The sequence below is a fragment of the Nesoenas mayeri genome, assembly GCF_963082525.1.
Source record: "Nesoenas mayeri genome assembly, chromosome: 13".
Lineage (NCBI taxonomy): Eukaryota > Metazoa > Chordata > Aves > Columbiformes > Columbidae > Nesoenas > Nesoenas mayeri.
In genome coordinates this window covers 19,550,302-19,570,013 of record NC_137550.1, presented here as the reverse complement: position 1 = coordinate 19,570,013, position 19,712 = coordinate 19,550,302, and the positions used below count along the sequence as shown (strand labels likewise).

Here is a 19,712-nt window from a genome sequence, read left to right as displayed (position 1 = left end):
TTGACACAGAGTTCAGTTTAACTCGTGCTGGGGCCAAAAAAAGAAAGAAGGTATTGTGGCAACAGCACAGACATCCTGGGGGTGCCTGCGGCCCTCAAGCTGTACAGAAGCAGCACCAAGACAAGGGGTTTTTTTGGGAAGTCTCATTTATAACCTAAACAAGGCGAATGAGGATGACAGTTCGGGGTGGGAGCAGAGCTCTGGGGGTGTTTCCGAAAGCTGCACATCGCACCCCCCCTTTCCATGGCCTCCCACGCAGCCGCTCTGCCCCCCTGCCGCGGAAAGCGCCGACACCGCCTGCAACAGCTGCCGAGGGTTTCATCACCCTCCCGGCTTCCTCCGGGTCACTGCCCGCACGAGAGGAGACGAGACGAGACGGGTGGTTTGGGTTTGTTTTGTTGCACGTTGAGACTTCAAACTGTACTTAGGAGCGCGGGGCTGCTGCGGAAGCGTGGGAGCGCCTGCCGCTCCGCTTGTTCTGCTCCTTACGCCTTCTCGAGATGGTTGAGTTGAGTTGAGCCGCCACCGACGCGGGTCACTTGCTGTTGGTGGCCACAAAAAGCTCTTTTCCAACCTGCTTGACCAACATACATCTAATCTTTTAATCCCGGTGGCAATTAATTCCCTATGCTAGTTATCCATATGTTGTTTGGAAGCGTAGCGCTGTTGCTTTGGGCCGCTTTTTGGTGTCCCCTCCTCTTGCCCCACAAGCGACCGGTTCCCTTTCCAGCTCCTGGTGCCTCGGCGAGGTGTCACCACACTCAGGGTCCCCGGTCACCTCCTGGGTGGCAGCGAGGCCACGTGCTGGTGGCCACAGCAATGACATTGTTTCCAATGCCCTCTTCACCCCTGCCACACCAGTCACTGCGCAGGAGCCACCACGTAACTCAAACGATCTCCTTTCGCCATGAAAATGCCCATTTCCAGCTCCTCTCACCCAAGCAGAGTTTTCATTTCCCCGTACGCATCTTTCATTTTATCAGCACTAGAATTTATTTGCTGCGTTGTTATCTGGTTGCTCAATTTTCTCAGAAGTCTCCCCGTTTCTCCGTAGCCAACGTTAGATTTTCCTGCTCTGGTTAACGCTGCATCAGCAGCAAACTTTGACACTTTTTACTTCACTCTTTACTTCCTTCTTTTGTTTCCACTTTGCTGTTAGAGGCTAAAAATTAATATTTTCCCCAGCATTACATTTGCCTTAAAGGCACAAAGAGCATCAAACCCGCCCTAAAGGCACAAAGAGCATCAACCCCACCTCCTCAAACCTTAATAACTAAAATATAAACCACAGTGAGTTGACCCAGATACAAGTCAATTCCATCCAGTCCAAAAACAAACAAAGAAGATAAAATCTTGTCAGAGGTGGTTTGATAAATACCCAAAGAGAGAACAGATAAGCTGGAGCTGCGGGGACAGTGCCCGGTTCACACTGCCAGAAGCTCCGGCATTTGGGCTGATAAACTGAGCTATGCATAAATATGATGTATATGATACACTCGGTGGTCAAAAAAACCTGGTTTTGAAAAAAATCCAGTTACTTAAAGCCATCAAGAACAAAATAAGAGTAATAAAAAGCCAGAGCACATCTGCAACAGCTGTTTTGGTACCACCTCTCTCTGCTGTAATGAGTTTGATGGGATGAGCAAAACCCATCGGATTTACCTGGTTCACTCCTCTTCTCTCTAACACAGCGATTTGCACTTCAGAACGTCCCTGCACGGGTAATGCTGCTCAAATAGAGGAAAACTCGATGAACTTTGCAAAATTGGAAGAAAAACATGCCACAAAGGAGAGTATTTGGGAAACTCGGGGTGAAAACGTGACATTCCAGTTGAAACACACAGTGCGAGGTACAGGGATCTCTGGTTTGCTTCTCACCAGCTCTTTCCTCCAGTGGTTCTTCAATGCCTTCTGCTCTATTAAAGACTCATCCATAGTCTCTCAATGTCAACAAATTACCCCAAAAACCATTTCATACTTTTTATATTGCTCCTTATTTCCTGCGCCTGAACTCCATGCAAAGCCTCTGCTGACGCCAGCGGGCCCATTAATTTCCATTAAGGAACACACTGACCTTCCCAGGAGGAAACGGGGACAGACACGTCGTATTTTTGGATGGGAGGTGACTTGGGTTCAGTCTCCTGATGGCTCAGCCCTGTCCAAGGCTCCGCTCCACCAGACCCAGGGCGACCGCAGCAGAGAAGCTGCAGAAATGTCCTTTCTCATCACAGCTCCAGTAACTACAAGGGGAATTAATTTAGGAATTATCTCCAGCCATAATAGATTGCTTGTGAGCATCAATATATCATCTTCCAGGATTGTTATTATCATCATTCTCCTCCTCAGAGAATGCCTGATCCAGGGTCAGGTGCATCCTTCTGACACACTAAGGACCACATTTAACATAGGATTGGGGTTTCTGACAATTCAGCATCACATAAATTTCTCCGGGGAGAACGTACCCTGGTTCTAAAACACAGGGAAGGGGCAAGGCTGTCACTGCACCTCCCTCTACATACAGTCCTGGCCTAAGAAGGAAGGAAAATGGTTAAAACTCTCCAATTTAAGAGGAGATTTGAATGCCTGATTCTGCTTGCCAGGACACTCTCTGCTCCTCCACTAAAGCAGGAGGAAGGAAAACCAAGCAATATCGCAGCTCAGTGAGCTGGTCCTGGGCACAGGGAACAGACACAGCCACGACTTCTGGTGCTTGGTGCAGCCTCCTCAAAGGGGAAGACCTGGGTGCTTGTTCCTGCTCCCAGCTCTATTTCTGGATCCTGCGTCAGAGCAACACGGGACACGCTCCGTAAACAACCTGACTGCTGGGGGCTCCGGTGGAAACAACCCGACTGCTGGGGGCTCCGGTGGAAACAACCCGACTGCTGGGGGGCTCAGATGGGGTTTGGTGGCAGTCAGGGCTCCATGGAAAGGGATCTCCATCCTTTGTGGAGGTGATGACTGAGCAATGGCCACCCCTAAGCAAGCCAGTGCAGCAACACACCCAGATGTCCCCAGGACCCGTTTCAGCATCAGTTAGACCTAAGAAAAAGTCCTTATCCCAGTGAGAGCCAGTGCACAGCTCTGGGCTTCCACAGAGGTGCCACCAAAGCTAAAGAAGAAATGAAGCCACGGATGTCAGGTGCCTCCATGGTCAGAAAGCGGCCGAGCTACAATCAAAAGGAAAACACAGAACCACCACCAAAGGTGGGATGAACAGAAACGACATAACCAATTTTCATAACAGACTATGAGAATCGACAAGTCTCTTGACTCATCCACCTACCCATTTTCAGCAGGGATGTAAGAAAGGAATATTTTGGTGGGGTTCCAGCTAAGGGAAGGTTACGGCTTTTACCAACCACAAGGTCAGCTCCAAGCAGCCCATGTTGAGCTTGGCCTCCCTGCTTGCCACCCCAGCACTCCAAAGCGGGGGGGGGGGGGGGGGGGGCGGTATTTAAAATGTGTTTTAAAACTTTCAATCCACCCAAATTTGCCTTGGCGGACTGGTTTCTCTAATCTGCCATCAGCCCGTTTATCAGCCCTGTGATTCAGCGCCGTTATCCTGCACAAACTCCACTGTTCTATGACATAGTTGATATTTAAAGAAACGGTAACTCCTTGTGGTCAGACCGAGGGCTGCGCAGCTCAAGAGAAAGTTCCCAGGGGACCTACGTAAAACAGAAGCTAAAACACACACGGCTTTGAGTTGGGAGTCTAATGAGAGGTTTCTTACTTGAGTTAACGCCAACCAAAGCCCCGCATCCCAGCGCCTTCCTCTTGGTTCACAGTCTGTGAAACCCAGAGCAGCAGCAGCACGAGCCCAGAGACATGAGTGCGGCGCCGCTCCTGAGAGCTCCTTCACCCCCAATTTCTCCCTCTGGGTTCGTTTGCCCCACTGACCCATCCCAGGTGTCCCCCACAGACGGGGAACCAGAACAGATTGGTGTGGGGCAAATAACCCCAGTACTCACCAGGACACAAGAAAGCCCCAAACCTACAAAACTCTTCTTTTTGCTTTCTCAGTGTCGTTTCATTTGGGGTTTTTTGTTTGTTTGTTTTGTTGGTTTTTTGTTTTGTTTTGGTTGGTTGAGCGGTTTTGTTTTGTTTTTAATGTGCATGAAAAAATAAGAGTTTTGTAGAGGGAAACCACTATCTCCACTAAAAAAACAATGACTATAGTGAGTCTGCAAATAGATTCTGCAGATCCCCAGTATATCTGCGAGTGAAGTATTTATAGAAGAACTACAAAAGCTGCGGAGATCTGGAACTCGCCCCTTTCTCTTAGGCTCACGGCACTCAGCCAAGAGCTTTGTTTTCCCTCCAGCTGGTGTGAGTCATTTCCCTGTTGAAAGTCCATGTTCCTGATGTGCGCTGCAAACGGAGCCTTGGCAAGAAGCAGCGGGCAGCGACTCTGGGTGCAACTCAGCCCGGCCCCTACACATGTCCCAGCCACCACCCAGCAAACCTTCGCCGTAAAACCCACTTTTGAGGGAGTTGGTAATAGGAGACTGTGGCTTTGGGGTGCGATTCCTGCTCCTCAGCCATCCACACACCCACCTGGCACAGCAGTGGTTTGTGAACTGGTGAGAGCGGTTAACACAGAAGCTTCAGCAAGAGCACGAAGAACTTGGGCACCACGGAAAAGCAGCTGATGCTGCAGCACAGGCGGACAAGAGAAGCAGAAGTGCTTGCAGGTCTTTTCAGACTAGAACCCTGAGTGAAAAGCCCAGCGGTTGTAGCTCAGCTCCCAGCCACAGAAGCGCTACCGTTTGCTTTGTGGGAAAGTCTGATCACACCCACCCCCCATTGAAAACAAACAAACCAACAAAAAACACCACACAAAGCAAACAAACCCCCCAACCCAAACCAAACCAAAAAACTACACACATTAGTTGAGGAGACAAAGCCATAAGTGCTTCCAACTTCGCACGAGGCGATACAGCACACTGGGAACGGGTGAGCAGCCCCAACATCTCTCTTATTTTATTAAGCATTAAGGATTAATTAGTGCAAGGGGCTGATAATGCGAGATGACAAAGCAGCTACAACCACCAACTGCAGAGAAACCAAAGTACCAAATGATCAAGTGAGAGCGCATGGTCACCACTGATAGCATCACCTCACAAACCAAAAATCCCTGTATGCGCTCTCTTCCCACAAGGGATTTTTGATCATTAACTGGAAACCGGAGGATTTTCTCTCCGTGGATCTGTTCCTGACAAACCCCACACACTGGCGCTCTCACTCCAGAATGAACACACCTGGTTCCATTCCAACAAGGGATTATTGCCTGTGGGAGCAATGTCCTTGTCCCAGAATCTGGTGTCCACACATGGGCTTCACCCACAACAGCTTCTAACATCAACAGGGCCTAAAACAGAGCAGCTCAGGAGAACCTGGGCATCCTGGAGCAGACACACGATGTCTCCAACCACAGTCAAAAGGCCTTTTAGGACAATCAATTCACTTTCACATTTGTTAATGTGGAACTTGCAGGTGACATGGTACAAAAACAGAGAAAATACTCAAGTAAACAAAAGAGTTGCACTATAAGAAATGATTTCCTTTGGAGGTGGAGCGCTAGGTGGAGAGTCTTTAATTATTCTCAAGAGAAGAAATACACCCATTTATAATACCTAGGCAGCATCACAAATATACACATAATGAAGAAATAATTTTAATGAAATAATGTGACTGCAATTATCCGTATATATAATTACTTCAGTTGCAGCCTGGGAGTGTGGATCGGTGCCAGCATTCAGGCTCCGTGCCGTAGCTGGCAGCCAAGCCAACCCCCACCGCTCAAAATCAGGACAGTCACAGTGGCTTTAATCCCTGTGAGCCTGACCTCGAGCTCAGCCCCAACAGCAGTGTCCATGGACAGAATCTAAAGCTGGCAGCTGCGCCATCGGCAATAGGAACCGTCTGATTCAGCCCACCCTGGTGCAGGCAGAGCTGCAGCACCTGGGGAAGACAGAATCCCAGACACAGGAGGATGATTTTAAAACAATAAACCAGAATTTTTCTTGGGGAAATTCAGAGCTGATTTCAGCTCTCTGATATTTCTGCTGTTACTCAGCATAACCATTCACCATAACGCCTGAAGTTCTGGTGACTTGCCCTGTGATGCCAAGAACTACTGAAGTCCACAGGTCCGTCCGGTCCTGCTCAAGTCCCAGCAGCCTCCTCGTCCTCCAGACGGACACTCTGTGACTTCTGCTGGGGGTGTTTGCTCAGAGCTTTTCACTGCCACCCTAAGCACGGCTGTGCCACAACAGCCCACAGTGCAGAGCTGAGCTTATTGTGAAAATGTCTCATATATAGCCAAGTTTACCCAGTCTGAGGTGCTAAAGCTCTGTTTCATACAGGTTGAGGCCTCGGTATGTCTTTCAAAGGTCTCCATGCCATCCTCATTTTTAATTCCCCAGATCTTCATCTCAAGGTATTTATATATGCAAATACTAGTTTAACTCCTATCAATTTTTACGAAGTCAGGCTGGAGGAAACTCTGCAGTTCTGCTGTAGACGAGCACCTACTGTAATGGGAATGTCCATCCCACACAGCACCAGCAGCCACCCCATCTTACCACTCAGAGCCATCGGGCTTCTGCAAAGGTCAACAGCACCTCCTCCAATTAACAAAGGCAACTTTCTTCTTAATTGTGAGCGTTTTCTTCGATTAGAGTACTTAAACTTGAAAAAACCTCACAAATGATGCCAGAAGAAGAACCATGCAGTGCATTGTCAGCTTAGCGTTCATAAAGGTATTTAAAACATATCTAAATATACTGTGTCAGAAAAATAACGTGCAAGCTAAAGACAACTTGCAATAAGCGAGTGCACAGGTGCTGACAACTGTCCTGTGCACACCAGTTGCTTTGTCAGTAAACACGCCTGTAAACAGAGGCTACCACAGTGAATAAGTTTGCATTTGCATCTTGGTAATGTTATCCCTGCAGTTACCACAGCCACATGTGAAGCAGAGTCTTACTCAGATATTTAACAGGGTTTTACCCAGGTTACAGTTGGATTATAAACATGTTCTTTACTATAGATAAAAATTAAGCAAAGACAATAACCACCACCTAGAGGAAGGTTTTATCAAGCCATTTTTAGGTGTAATTTTCACAAAATACCTGAAAACCTTCATATTAGAATAAACATATCAAGTTTTTAACCAGTTCCGCACACTTTACGCCCAAGCGCTTGCCGACTGTGCCATCTACTGGTGCCAAAGACGCGGAGCTCCTCAGACTGAAAAACAGCATTAGAAGATCCCAAGAGTAGCAACTGTTTTCAGAGAAGCAACCTTAAATCTGCAGCCCTTTGATTTAAAGGCCCACCCCCAGCACAAAACGTTGATGGGCAGATAATAATCCCAGGACACCACACATACGAGCTGAACTTCAGCTGCTTCTTCAGCGCAAGAGCAGGTAAGAGCAATCTGTTCCTTCGAGTGTGCTGGCTTCCTGCCTACAACATCTAATAACTCTTATGGAACTGACTTCATGTCTTTTCAAAATCTTTACCAAGAGAAACTGTTCCAGCCCATCTGGAAGCATTTCTGGCACTCCCGTTCCGTGTCTGCAGGTAGACAGCAGGTTAGAGGTTCGTCTAGCACGAGCCTTCTGCTGCATCGACGCTCAAAGATGGAACAACTTCCTTGCACGCAGCAAGTGTGCAGCAGAAACTTGTCAGCGCAGCCACGTCCCCCAGTACCACACACCTGTTTCAGTAAAGCACACCTGACCCACAGCGACAATAATTAGTGCTTTCTGCAGCATTCTATTTCAGTCAAGTACACTACACAATGAAATACTCTCCTACACTTACTGTTTTAGAGATAAGCAAACCAAAGCTCTAGTTGTGGGATGTCCTCTGCATCACATCAGCACACACGTCAGAAGCCAAGGCAGAATTCCCTACTCCCAGGGGCCGCACTCTGCTCCTTTCCTCTGCACAGCTTTGTAAACAACAACTGAGAGCAGCTACACCTGTTGTCACTTACTCCGCAGTTCCTGGAGCAGAAAGCCTGCTTGCTGTGTGACTTCCAGCTGCATTAGCCCTGTTACTTTCCCGGAGAGCCAGAAGGGTTCAAAACACACTTTAGCTCTGAGCAACCCTCAGTCTCCCCAGTGCTCCTGTAGCTCTGAGCTTAAAGCACAGCAAAGCTCATGAAATTAATGCTGAAAAGTGCTATAAGCTGTTGATTAACCCTCTGCTGTCTTGGTCTATTATGATATGCTAAGATGACTTCTCATTAACACACAAAGACAACCATACCTTTAATCACCAGCCTCATCAACACCAACATTCGAAGGGATTAATTACAGAATGCAGCCCTCCTCTGCTGTACCACGACAGTCTTCTCCTCCCAGTTGCTTGTCTGTTTTGCACCACAAAGCACTTCCAGAGCAACAAGAAAGAGAAATTGGGCTTCACAAGCTGAAAGAGAGGAGGGTGAGGGGGAAGAGCGCTGCATGCTGCCCCAGGCCCACAACCATCGCGTCCCCCACGTACCATGTGCTGCGCTCTCGCCTCCGAGCACCATGAAGTCACACAAACGCCAAAGTTTTAGAGAAACATTTATTATAGGGTTGCAGAATTTATGCCAATATAAAGTCCCTTAATAAAACTCTCAGGTTCGTCAACTGCAGGACACTTAACTCTTCATTACCTTAATACTGCAGCTTTCAAAAAAAAAAAAAAAGGAACAATGCTCTGACTGCAGTAGTAATGCTACTTGCTCATAAAAAGTTGATCTAAAAAGTTCATATAAGCCAGAGTAGTTTAAGTTTACAACTACAGTCACGTTCACAAGTGAGCTATACCAGAACAGATTCTTGAAATAGGAAGTTACAGGATAAACCAATTCATAACCAAAAATACTGACAAGCTTTAAGAGCAACTCTATCTGAATCTAACAACTAAATACCACAAAATCAAATAAAGGTAGAAGAATTAAACGTAAGCTCGGGGAAGGTTCCAAATATACATACGAATTCAATACAGTAATTGCACAAAATGAAAAGAGGGTAGTGTTAGAGGTTTATGATTACTGAGGTTGGATTTTACATGCTTCACACATGGCAGTTAAAATAAACCTTTAATGATACGCATCAGAAGGGTTTCTCAGCCAGGATGCCTAGTGCAGAGCTATTCTACAGAACTACACAAGATGTGCAAACCACAGATTATTACTATTAATCATTCTGTGAAAGTTAAGGTGAACAGAATTGGTTCCAGCCAAGGAATTGGTTAACATTTTTATATATATATATTTTTCTGCCATTCCCAGGTTACACTAAATCAAACACATTCAACAGATAAACTGATATTAACCTTCTAAACAAAAACCTTACTCAAATTTAAGTTTTACATGAGACAACTAAAAAGTTATATCAAGGATCAAAGAAAGCTGAAATGGTGACTTTGTCTGTTGAAATACAAGCAATACACAGAAAATGCATAAGGCTTTTGATTATCACTGCACGTTTTAATTTAAGAAGTCGACGTCTAATGCTCAGACTTCTCAATGAAGGTGTGAACTAGTCACCTCCCATCCAACACCCTTCACTGTTGACAGATCTTTGTTTCAACAACGAAAGAGTTTTCAAAGTGTCTGATTGAGTGACAGTTCTCCACTGAACGTTTCTGCAGACCTGGGGACGAGAGAAGACGAGAGCCTAAGTAAAGCAGATCTAGAACCCAGCAGCAAGTATTTACAGGTTGGGTATTGTTATGAACAGCAGCAAGATACAATCATTCAGTACGTGGTGTTTCTGCAGCCATTAGTTACCATCAGAGCTTGGTACCAGTCTGTTTTCTACCAGAAAAGCCTCCCTCATTTTCAGAACGCTAACAATAAAAAAGGGGGACACATACTACACAGGGGACAACGTGAGCCCTTTTTTTTCCTAGTATCCCCACCACCATTTTAGTGTTGACACTTCTGTCACTGAACAGATAGTTTATGGCAAAGTAAGCACGAAGAAAAAGCAAAGCAGACTAAAATTACACAGAAAGAGTTTAAAAAGTCAGGGCGCAGAAAAAAACCCCAGTTCTTTATCAGCACTTCCTCCCACCCAGGATGTATGAACACAGAGCCTGCTTCTCTAGAGCAGCCCGCACCCTGATGGGAGCCCTGGGAGGATTTGCCACTTGGCTGATCATCTTACTGAAGTTTTTCCTAACACTATTAAAGTGATTTTCTCTATTTTGGGACATACCAGCATCAGATCTCACACAGGCAGTTTACCAGCTATTAGTTGTGACTCTCCACTAGGAGACAAGAATATCATAGTCCTGCCATCAAAACCAAGCCGCACAACTAATGCACTTCAATATACAACAATTACAAAAGATCTCTAGCGCGTTTAATAAGCAGAGAAGTGTTCAGAGTAAGCAAGAGACACTACCCAAAGTCTAGAAGCACTAGTTCTTAAATCCAACCCAGCAAGGTGCCTCTTTAATTTATAAACACTTCCTAGGTAAGGCTGCCCTTCAATTAATCTCAATCTTAATGCCTGTACAAGCTAAAACTACCTGAATACAGAACTGAATGGTGAGGATAACCTGTCTGGTTCCTTCCACACCTTCAGGTACAACTCCAGGGAGCTGCTGCAGAACCAAAGGTCAGATTGATCTAACAGGTGAACCCATGAACTCCACAAACCTGAGGGCCAAGGCAGCACCAGCTAAAGGAGAAGATTCCACACAAATTACAGGAGTTTAACCATTTTAGTCTAATGATTTACATGTACATGGCCTGTACACACTAGAAGAAAAGGTGTGCCACAAGTTTGATCTGGACAAGACAAGCCTTGTCCCTGAACAATTTTCTCCTCAGTGGCAGGCTTCCATTTGATGAGATCCCCTGCCCTCCTCCTCCCCAAGGGCAAATAAGGTTGGTTACAGAACAGAAACTGTACCAAGAAGCATTACTCATCCACTAGAATCCTTTTGTACATGTGTTCTCTAGAAGTCTTTAACTACGCAGCAAAGATGTCAACAACATGCTACAGCAAGATGATTTACGGAAACACTATGAACACTTCATAGTTTTGCTTGTAGATTACACAGTCACAGCAGCAGCCAATTTAGACTTGTTCACAAAAGCATCTTCACAACAGCTAAGGGACACAAGCCTCGCCCTCCCTTAAAACCACATTTACTGTTCTTCACATGCCCTACACTCCTGGACCAGTTTTATGCTCCCACATGCAGAGTCCTCTATCTAGTATCAGGCTGCAGGCCCCAGCAAACAGCACATGTGGCTCCAGGGGCGGTAAACTGGAACTGGGCTGAGGAAACTCGTGCCTAAGAGGTTGGCAGGAAAACCAGAGCAGTGAGTGCTGACAAACCAAACAAGGCAGTACAGAAACAGAGCTCAGAAGTTCCCATGGGGTGTTCTTCCTCTTTTAGAGAGAAGTCTGGGATATCCAGAGCTCGTTGTTCAATTATTTTTTGGTTTTCAGAGCAAGTGAACCAGAAGATGATGCATTTACTTGGTGCTTCTGTAACCCAGCATTAGATAGGACAGAACAGTGACAGACTGAGCTGCCCCTACATAGACTAACATTATCAGATGGATTATATGAATTTTGGGGGCAAACTAACTTACAACTTCAACCAAAAGTTGGAACAGAAACAGACATGAGTTCAAATTTGGTTTGTGCATGTAACCTCTAATTCCATAACTGAAATTCTCTCTCACCATGTCGAAACAAAACTTCAGATACATGCTTTAAAGTACAGGAAAATACCCACCAGCTCTGAGTAGACTCAGCTCACGTTGAACACCCACAGATTTCCAAGTCTAAAAACTCCAAAGGTTTAAGTATTTACCCTTTTCCTGCTCAAACAATAGATTTATTTTTCTACTGAAGGGAACTTACCCGTTATCTGGTCTCTGCGCTGAAGTCTGAACGTCTCTTTTCCAACACAGAGCTGGTAGATGAAGATACCCAGGTCAGACACATTATCTATCTCCTCTGTAACCACCATTTCCTCACGGACTAGGTAGGTCTGGGGCAAGTAAGAGCCAGTCTAAAACAGAAAAAAAACCTTGAGAAACAGTATTCTGCTAACAATGGGACAAACCACTACATTTTATTCTTCGCTTTGGAAGGGCTTCAAGCAGTAGATTTCAGCTTTCCTTCTTTTTAATACTAAGATATGCTGGTCTTGGACAGCTGCATAGCACAAAAGTTAAAAACAAAGGCTATTTCAAATAGTTGCAGTTTCACCCAAACAAAGTGCAGTTAACATTACCTCACCTGAAGCAAACACAAACAGAACCTGGGAAAGTTTACAGTTAAAGTGGAAACAAAGTATCATGAAAGTTTCCATGTTTGAGGCAATATATTTCCTATAAAAGAAGGCAGCGTGACCTACAAAAGTTAAGTCTTCACCAGAAGATCAGAGCTCTTTGAAATTACTTCCCACCCCTCCTGACCAACTCTTAAAGACGGGGACAAGGAGACACATTTCAGAGTTTGTCTACATGAAGCTAAAAAACAAATAAAATAAAACAAGCTAAGCCAGATCAGGTGGCCTCTGGCACTAGATGTAGAGGAGTCAATTACTTTTTTCAAAAAGTATATTTGACACAAGATAACTCAGTAGCACATTTAATTTGGAAGCAGCAGCAAACTATCAACTTGACCCATAAGTCACTTTGGAAAAAGAAAAATAAAATGTTTTAGCTACTGAAGAGTCAAAATGTTCATGATGAGCTCCTAACTCCAGTGCAACAGAATAGCAGTGGCAATAGAACAGAAGAACAAGTGAGCGTTGCGCTTTTGATTCAAACTCTCATGGCGCAGGTGAGCTTTCCAGTAGTAACTTTCAAGTTTAGGCTTCCAAAGATATTTGAAGCTTTATCAAATTCCTTTATAACTGCTAAATTTAACTTTATTTGCTAGTTGCTTTCAGCTTTCATAAAGCTAGGTATTAATAAGAGCATTAAGCATGAATCTACTCAACATAATATACACTGACAGCTGGCCTTAACTTCAGCACAGTGACTGAGCCGAGGGATTATGTACTTTGATGGCAAGAGGACTGTTCTAGCAAGAGACTGTAGCTCAGGAGCAACACCCAGCGCTCGTATCCAAAGTGATCTGCTCAGCATAACTGAACAATAAAGTCTCTACGTACCGCCAGTTTTGCAAAGAGATCCATCAGATTTCTTGGTGGCATAACTATGGATGTGTTCAGTGGAATCACGTAGCAGTTACCCAGTTGCAAGTCAAGATACGCCGTCAGGAGCTATTTTGAAAACAAGTTTTCAATTGATTAAGCATGGCCTTTGATTGTTAGAACACAGTTCTACAAGGACCAAAGAGGAAGCTCAAAAAGCTGGAGATCACACCCAGCGAGTACCAAAGTGATGCATTCCAGGACTGGCTAGTTTAAGAATTTGGTTATCACTATTTTTGCAAAGAGGTTTCCAACAGGACTTCTGTGCAGAAGTAAGAGCTGACTATAAAAGCTTTTTCCGTCATAATTCTAAATGACTATAGTTTGTATTAATACAGAGAAAGTATTTGGTAATATGCTTTCGTAACAGAAGCACTTCAATTAAGCACAGTGCAAACAAAAGGTGTCCAGCTGCTGATAAGCAACCATCCCCTGTAAATAGTTCTTCAGAAAAAGTATTAGTCTCGAGAAAGTCCCATCAGGATCACCACTGAGTGCAACAACTGCACAAGCTAAAATTATCAACACATCTACTTGTTTTATTATTATTTTGCATAGCACTTCACCAGAATCAACTGAAGTTCTTAAGTCACCCAAATCCTTTCAGTTATAGCCAAGATTCCGTCAAGACACCACAGATAAAAGCTGCGAATACTGCAGACACAGGTAGTGCAGCTTGGCCGCATCCATTCTCTGCTATCGTTAAAGGCAGCACATGTGGAGGTCAGTTCTAGTGGGTTTATTGTGATTGTATCTGCATTGCCAAGGTTTGATTTGCATACAACCTGCGAGAGCTTTTACAGCTAAGGATAACTATGAGTACTATCAGTGCAATTTTTTAATTAAGAAGTCAAATTAAAGCCATCCTTTCATCTTTGCTTTAGAGAAACTGCATGCAACTAACACAGTTTTTTTCAAGTTCCATGTTTCAGCCACTTGAAGTGATTTTTCAGTTCACGTATCCAATGAGAAACAACCCACATTTCTCTGGAATTCTACATTTTTGTAGCACAGTTTGGCAGAACCTCAGACCAAATCCTCAGTTTCCCTGTTCCTTAACTCACATTTACAATGTTCTCCCACCCCCAATTTCATTTACATAGGAATCTTGACCAAATAGCAAGTGTCACTTCCAGACATCCTGTGGGTAACAATATTTAAAGCTGTAGAGCAGAGACAAATGTTGTTCTGAGTTAGAGTCATTGTGGGTATAAACTCCCCTAACATTCCTGTAACACTCCTTCCTTGCAGAAGTTAAGTCTAGTACTATTACAAAGCTAAAAGGGTCAGATCTCCCACACTTGAACTCATCCCCAAAGACAAACTTCCATTGACAGGAAGCTTTAAAAGTCTCCAGAATGAAAACCCTAAAGTTCTTACGATTACCATCCACTTCATGATTTCCCAGTAAGCAACAAGACCAGCTGCTTCTTATTGCTTCCCATATACTCACCCTATCAAAGTCATGAACGATCGCTGCTGGATCACTGTCCGAGAACTTTGGAACGGGCACATCAATGATGGCTATGTTATCATCTTCTCGAATGTCAGCTTCTTCAGCAATGGGGAGGAAATAAGGTTCCACCGCACGATCACGATTTTCATTTTCGAAGTAACACATTTCACCACGGTACACCTTGTGCTGGAAGTAAGAGCAAGTCTAGTTATTTTTACAGCAAATGTTGCTTTAAAACTGTATTTCTAACACTTAGTAGTAATCCGTTTATAATTACACTTTTTCTATTCAGTGACGCTTATGGAAAAAAGAACTTTCACATCACCTTAGGCATGAAGTACTTGTAGATGCAGGCTCCACCGACAACAACTCCTGCCAAGATGAACGCCAGACCCAGCAGAGTCAGCAGACATCTTCCAGATGAGCTTCCACCTCCGTGTGTGGCGATCTCTGGATCCTTTACATAAAAAGGGATGAGAACTTAGAAAGCACAGCCGCTTTGAACCTAAAGTCAGCTGTTATCTGCTCTTCACTTTGACCCATTATCTCCTGTTTCTTCTAGGTGTGCAATAAGAATTGTAAGTCAAGCATCATATAATAAGAAAACACATGATATTAAGATCAGCTTTCAAACAGTAGAAAGGGATATTTTCTTAGTTAGAGAATGCTTTCTAGACAAACCTTTCTCAGGAAACTATTTGAGATGTGAGAAATTTAAATAATTGTAACAAAAGATACAGTGTTGCAGCCACAATATAGCACAACCAAAGCAAGATTTGTAGAGCAAGGTCATTTTAAGGCACAGTGTTTTCAGGCCTATTCCCAAAAGCCTATTTCCTATCCTCCTCTTGCAATAAGATAACATTACTTTTCCTTACAAAGCTGGACTAACAGAAAAAAAAATAAGATGCAATTTTGTCTCTTAGCTGGGGAACATCTGACACTCAAGTGAAACATTCAGGTTTTAGAACTTGCAACATGCACCAGTGAGGTCTGCTAAGAAAGAGAACCACTCATCATCTTAAACACAGCTTCAAATCATGCCAAATAAAGTAAGTTCCTGTGGCACATCTTACCTTGCAGCTTCAAAAATACCCTTTTTCCCACCCAAGTCCCAGGGAAGTTTTGTTTCTATCAGTCTGAAACTAAGCTCTTTAGTTCAATGACTTGTTTCTTCCTCCCAGTGTTCTCTCAAAGAGAAGATAACTGGATCCAAAGGGAAGTACTACCACCATCACATAACATAGTGATGATTTGTGCGATACTGACTGGTGTCTGAACAGCAAGTTGTAATGCTCCAGAGTTCTTTCCATGCCTTTCTGGACTTCCCAGTGAAAGATTCACACATGCCAAGTTGAGAGGAGAACAGCAACAGTACTGTCAAATACTAAACAAACAGAAGTGACATTCCCTTTGGGTAAATACACAGCAATCTGGGTCTTCAAAAACAAAAACCAAAACAACAACAAAACCCACAAACAAACAAAAAACCCACGACCACCCCAAAATTTGTAGATAATCTATAATTTGGTCAAGTATGTCCCTTTAATGACTCATGACTCAGGTATTAAGGAGCTCACTTTCAAGACCTGCTCTTTCTACTGGTCACAAAGAAAAAACTGGGTTTCACAGCAAAAGATCTTTTTCTTCATGTTGTTCCTAGGGTCAGTAGCTGGATTGAGCAGAGCAGCTTCCATTGCCTTTCATTATTTGGGTCCCACTATTTGCATTCTTGTAAAACACAATATATTTAAGTGACCTGTGATCACAACAAGCCACAGTATTATTACAAAGCCCGCACATATTTCCATGCTCAGCAAGATATAGCAGTATAAAAGTCGAACACATCAGCTATGCAATTACTGAAACAAATAACAAGCTGTTTTGCGAAAGTCAATACTCCTACATTCCTCTCTCGCATCCTCCAAACAGAAAAATGTTGGTTCAGCAAGACATAAGCTGCCACAATTGGCTAGTTTAGCATTTTGTCAAAAAAACCCCTCCAACTAGCTTCAAGTCAGAATTATGCCACATTTATACACCATTATGTGAAAAACACCTTTCAGAGTGAAGCGGCTTTTAAGACTAATTCTGTTCTCTTTATATTCTGCCACCTTCATCTCCACCTTTCAGTATATTACTCATCTAGTCTATCATTACTTGAATACAACAGTCTGCAGGAGGTTTTGGCACCACAGCCGTCCTAGTGCTTGGACGATGTCGACATGTAATTAGCTACGGTTGCACGACATGCATTTCAAACAAAGCAAAGGTATTTATCATTTCAGAAGCAATGTAGGCAGCCTGAATCTGAGAGAAGAAAGAGTTGACAGAGCTGATAAGAGAACATAATACCAAGACTTTGCTCCAGTAGGTTACAAAGCCTCTGCTCAAAAATAATAAAAGTCATTAAAAGCCTGCAAAGAAAATGCAGTTTTAAGCTGTGCAGTAACAAGCAAAGCAAACTAGGAGTAAGAGGGAAGAAGAAAAATCACTTGTGTTAACATCTACAGCTAGTTCAAGAGATACTGTTGACACAGTCAGCTCCAAAGTATCTGCAGGGAGAGCATTCTGCAAGCTGAAGGGTTTTGTGCAGATATTCTAGGGGACTTTTATTGTGCTGTTTCAACGTTAGCTGTTAAGTTTGTTTGCTCTGCACAAATATTCCAGCAAAATGAGACATTAACAAGCACTAGAACAAGTTTGTCTCAGAGTAAATTGGTGAACTTGATGTTTACATGCAACTCTAAGCCCTGAAGTCAGAGTGAAGAGTTGTTAAAAAACCATGTACACGTTTGCAAACACAGAGAATATCGTGACAGGTGTAACAAAACAGCATGAGTAGCTTCTAAATTGCTAAGAGCAGCTATCAAGAGAAGAACAGCTGGAAGTGTGTATTGGAAGTATTATATTCAGAACCAGCATGATACAGAGCCAGTAAATTATGTACAAGTTGCCTCAGAAGTAGCTGATGAGTCTGCCCTACAAGAAAGTGGCCAGACTAATGACACCTTCAAAATTTATATTAAGCCTTTATCTACACTGTATCACTGCTTTCCACCCTCCTCCTGATCTAGTAATTGGGTGCTACTGTGTTATCCGTGCACACATACAACTCTTACAGCCCAGAAGAGCAACAACACCACTGCACTGCTTCCCGTTCCCATGGGAGGCTATTTCAGGAGAGGCAGAGGCTGCGCAGGCTGGCAGACAAGCTGCTTTCCTGATTACAGCTTAGAAGGTGAAAAAAAAAAAACATAAAGACACTAGAGTCCAAGTCCATGGGTGTCTGCTTTTTGTGTTTACAAATAAACTCTGTCCATCCCATATTCCTCCTCTGAACCTACTGATTTATTTACCTAGACGTTGATCTTCACCTGGCTGAAAAAATCAGCAGCTAAGCAAAACATCTTCAAAATAAAGTCTGCCGCAGATTTGGAAAGTTCAGTTCAAGCCAGCGACACAGCAACTCGTTGGGAAGGAAAAGCCAACCACAGAGTACTTGTCCAGATTTCTATTTAAAACCCTTTATGGTAGGTTTCTTAATTTAAGCTGGACACAGCAGAAACTCAGACACCTCACCACAGCACCGCGCTCCAACCTGCTGCCTATGAGGCTTTCAGAGCAGCAGCAAGCGGAGGATGAGCCCAGACCCACTTTGTGTGCTCGGGAAACATTGCTGCAAAACAGCTTTTTCCTGGGGGGTCTGAGCTGCAGCCACCAGGAGACGGAGGGGTGACATCAGTAATGTTTATATATATGTAAAGGGTGAGTGTCAGGAGGATGGTGCCAGGCTCTTCTCAGTAATAAGACAAGGGGAAATGGGTATAAACTGGAACGTAAGAGGTTCCATTTAAATTTGAGAAGAAACTTCTTCACGGTGGCAGAGCCTGGACGAGGCTGCCCAGGAAGGTTGTGGAGTCTCCTTCTGTGCAGACATTCCAACCCGCCTGGACACCTTCCTGTGTAACCTCATCTGGGTGTTCCTGCTCCATGTGGGGATTGCACTGGATGAGCTTTGCAGGTCCCTTCCAACCCCTGTGATTCTGTGAATTCCGCGGGTTTGGGGACGGAGCTGAACCGCGGAGCTCAGCGGGACTCGAGCTCGGAAGGTTTAAAACCCCCTCAGGAAGCAGGGCCCTGGCACAGGCCCAACTGCGAGATAAACAGCCCGGGCCTGTCCTGGGGATGTCAGCCCAGCCCGGAGCTCGGCACCGCCCCGGGCCCTCCTCACTGAGAGAACCGCGAACCGCTGCGCAGCGCGACGCGCTGGGGCCCTCACAATCCCACATTCCCTGAGGAAAGCGACCCGCCCTCGGCCACGCACACTCCCCTGGTCCCCAGCGCCGCAGAGCACCAAAGGGAGCGGTGAGGAGAACCGGGGGCCCCGCAGACACCCGCCTGCCTTCTCCCGGCCCGCTGCCTCCGCGAGAAAATGGCGGCGGCTGCTTCCACCTCCTCCTGCCAACCCCCCTCATGGCCGCCCCTCGGCCCCGCTTCCTCCCGTCAAGTGGAGAGACCCCACTCTCCGCACCTTGTCGGCCACCAGCGCCTCGGCCGCCTCCTTCTTCGGCTCATCCTTCTGGGCGAAGGGGGAATTAAACGCGATCTTCACCATGGCGCTGCCGCTGCGCACCACCGGCCTGCCCGCTGAAGAGATTCTGGGCGGCGGGGCGGGGCGCGGCGTGCCGGCCACGCCCCCTACGCCCCCGTACGGGGGCGTAGGGGGCGTGGCCGGCACGACGCGCCCCGCCCCGCCGCCGTCTGCGCAGCGCCCCCTGCAGGCCGGGCGCTGCACGTAATCACACTATAGAATCCTATTATAGAATAGATTGAGTTGGAAGGGACATTCAAGCTCCCCCAGTGCCCCCCCTGCCATGAGCAGGGACATCTTCACCAGCTCAGTTTGCTCAGAGCCCCGTCCAGCCTGGCCTGGGATGTCTCATGTTCATCCACCACCTCTCTGGCCAACCTGTTCAGTGTTCCAGTGTTTATTTTGAACAGTCATTTTAAGCGCAACCAATAGGTTTAATTTATAGAATATCAGCGTGTC

The 19,712-nt window shown here is 45.1% G+C and overlaps 1 protein-coding gene across 1 annotated transcript; it reads right to left on the bottom strand.

Moving 5' to 3' along the window:
• Nucleotides 1–8,568: 8,568 nt before the first annotated feature.
• Nucleotides 8,569–19,344, bottom strand: ITM2A (integral membrane protein 2A). Its single transcript, XM_080352399.1, has 6 exons — nucleotides 19,194–19,344; nucleotides 14,985–15,116; nucleotides 14,657–14,845; nucleotides 13,162–13,272; nucleotides 11,898–12,048; nucleotides 8,569–9,662 (listed from the first exon to the last, which is right to left on the bottom strand). The coding sequence occupies exons 1-6, from the start codon at nucleotides 19,275–19,277 to the stop codon at nucleotides 9,574–9,576; spliced, it is 756 nt and encodes a 251-aa protein (XP_080208525.1). The 5' UTR covers nucleotides 19,278–19,344; the 3' UTR covers nucleotides 8,569–9,573.
• Nucleotides 19,345–19,712: the final 368 nt, after the last annotated feature.

What these genes read in the sequence shown, in the direction of transcription:
- ITM2A (XM_080352399.1), bottom strand. Translation starts at nt 19,277, where the DNA reads ATGGTGAAGATCGCGTTTAATTCCCCCTTCGCCCAGAAGGATGAGCCG. An exon ending in AGGCGCTGGTGGCCGACAAG is followed by an intron (nt 15,117 to 19,193) that starts GTGCGGAGAGTG and finishes TTTTATGTAAAG; the next exon opens with GATCCAGAGATCGCCACACA. An exon ending in TCGTTCATGACTTTGATAGG is followed by an intron (nt 13,273 to 14,656) that starts GTGAGTATATGG and finishes TTTTCAAAATAG; the next exon opens with CTCCTGACGGCGTATCTTGA.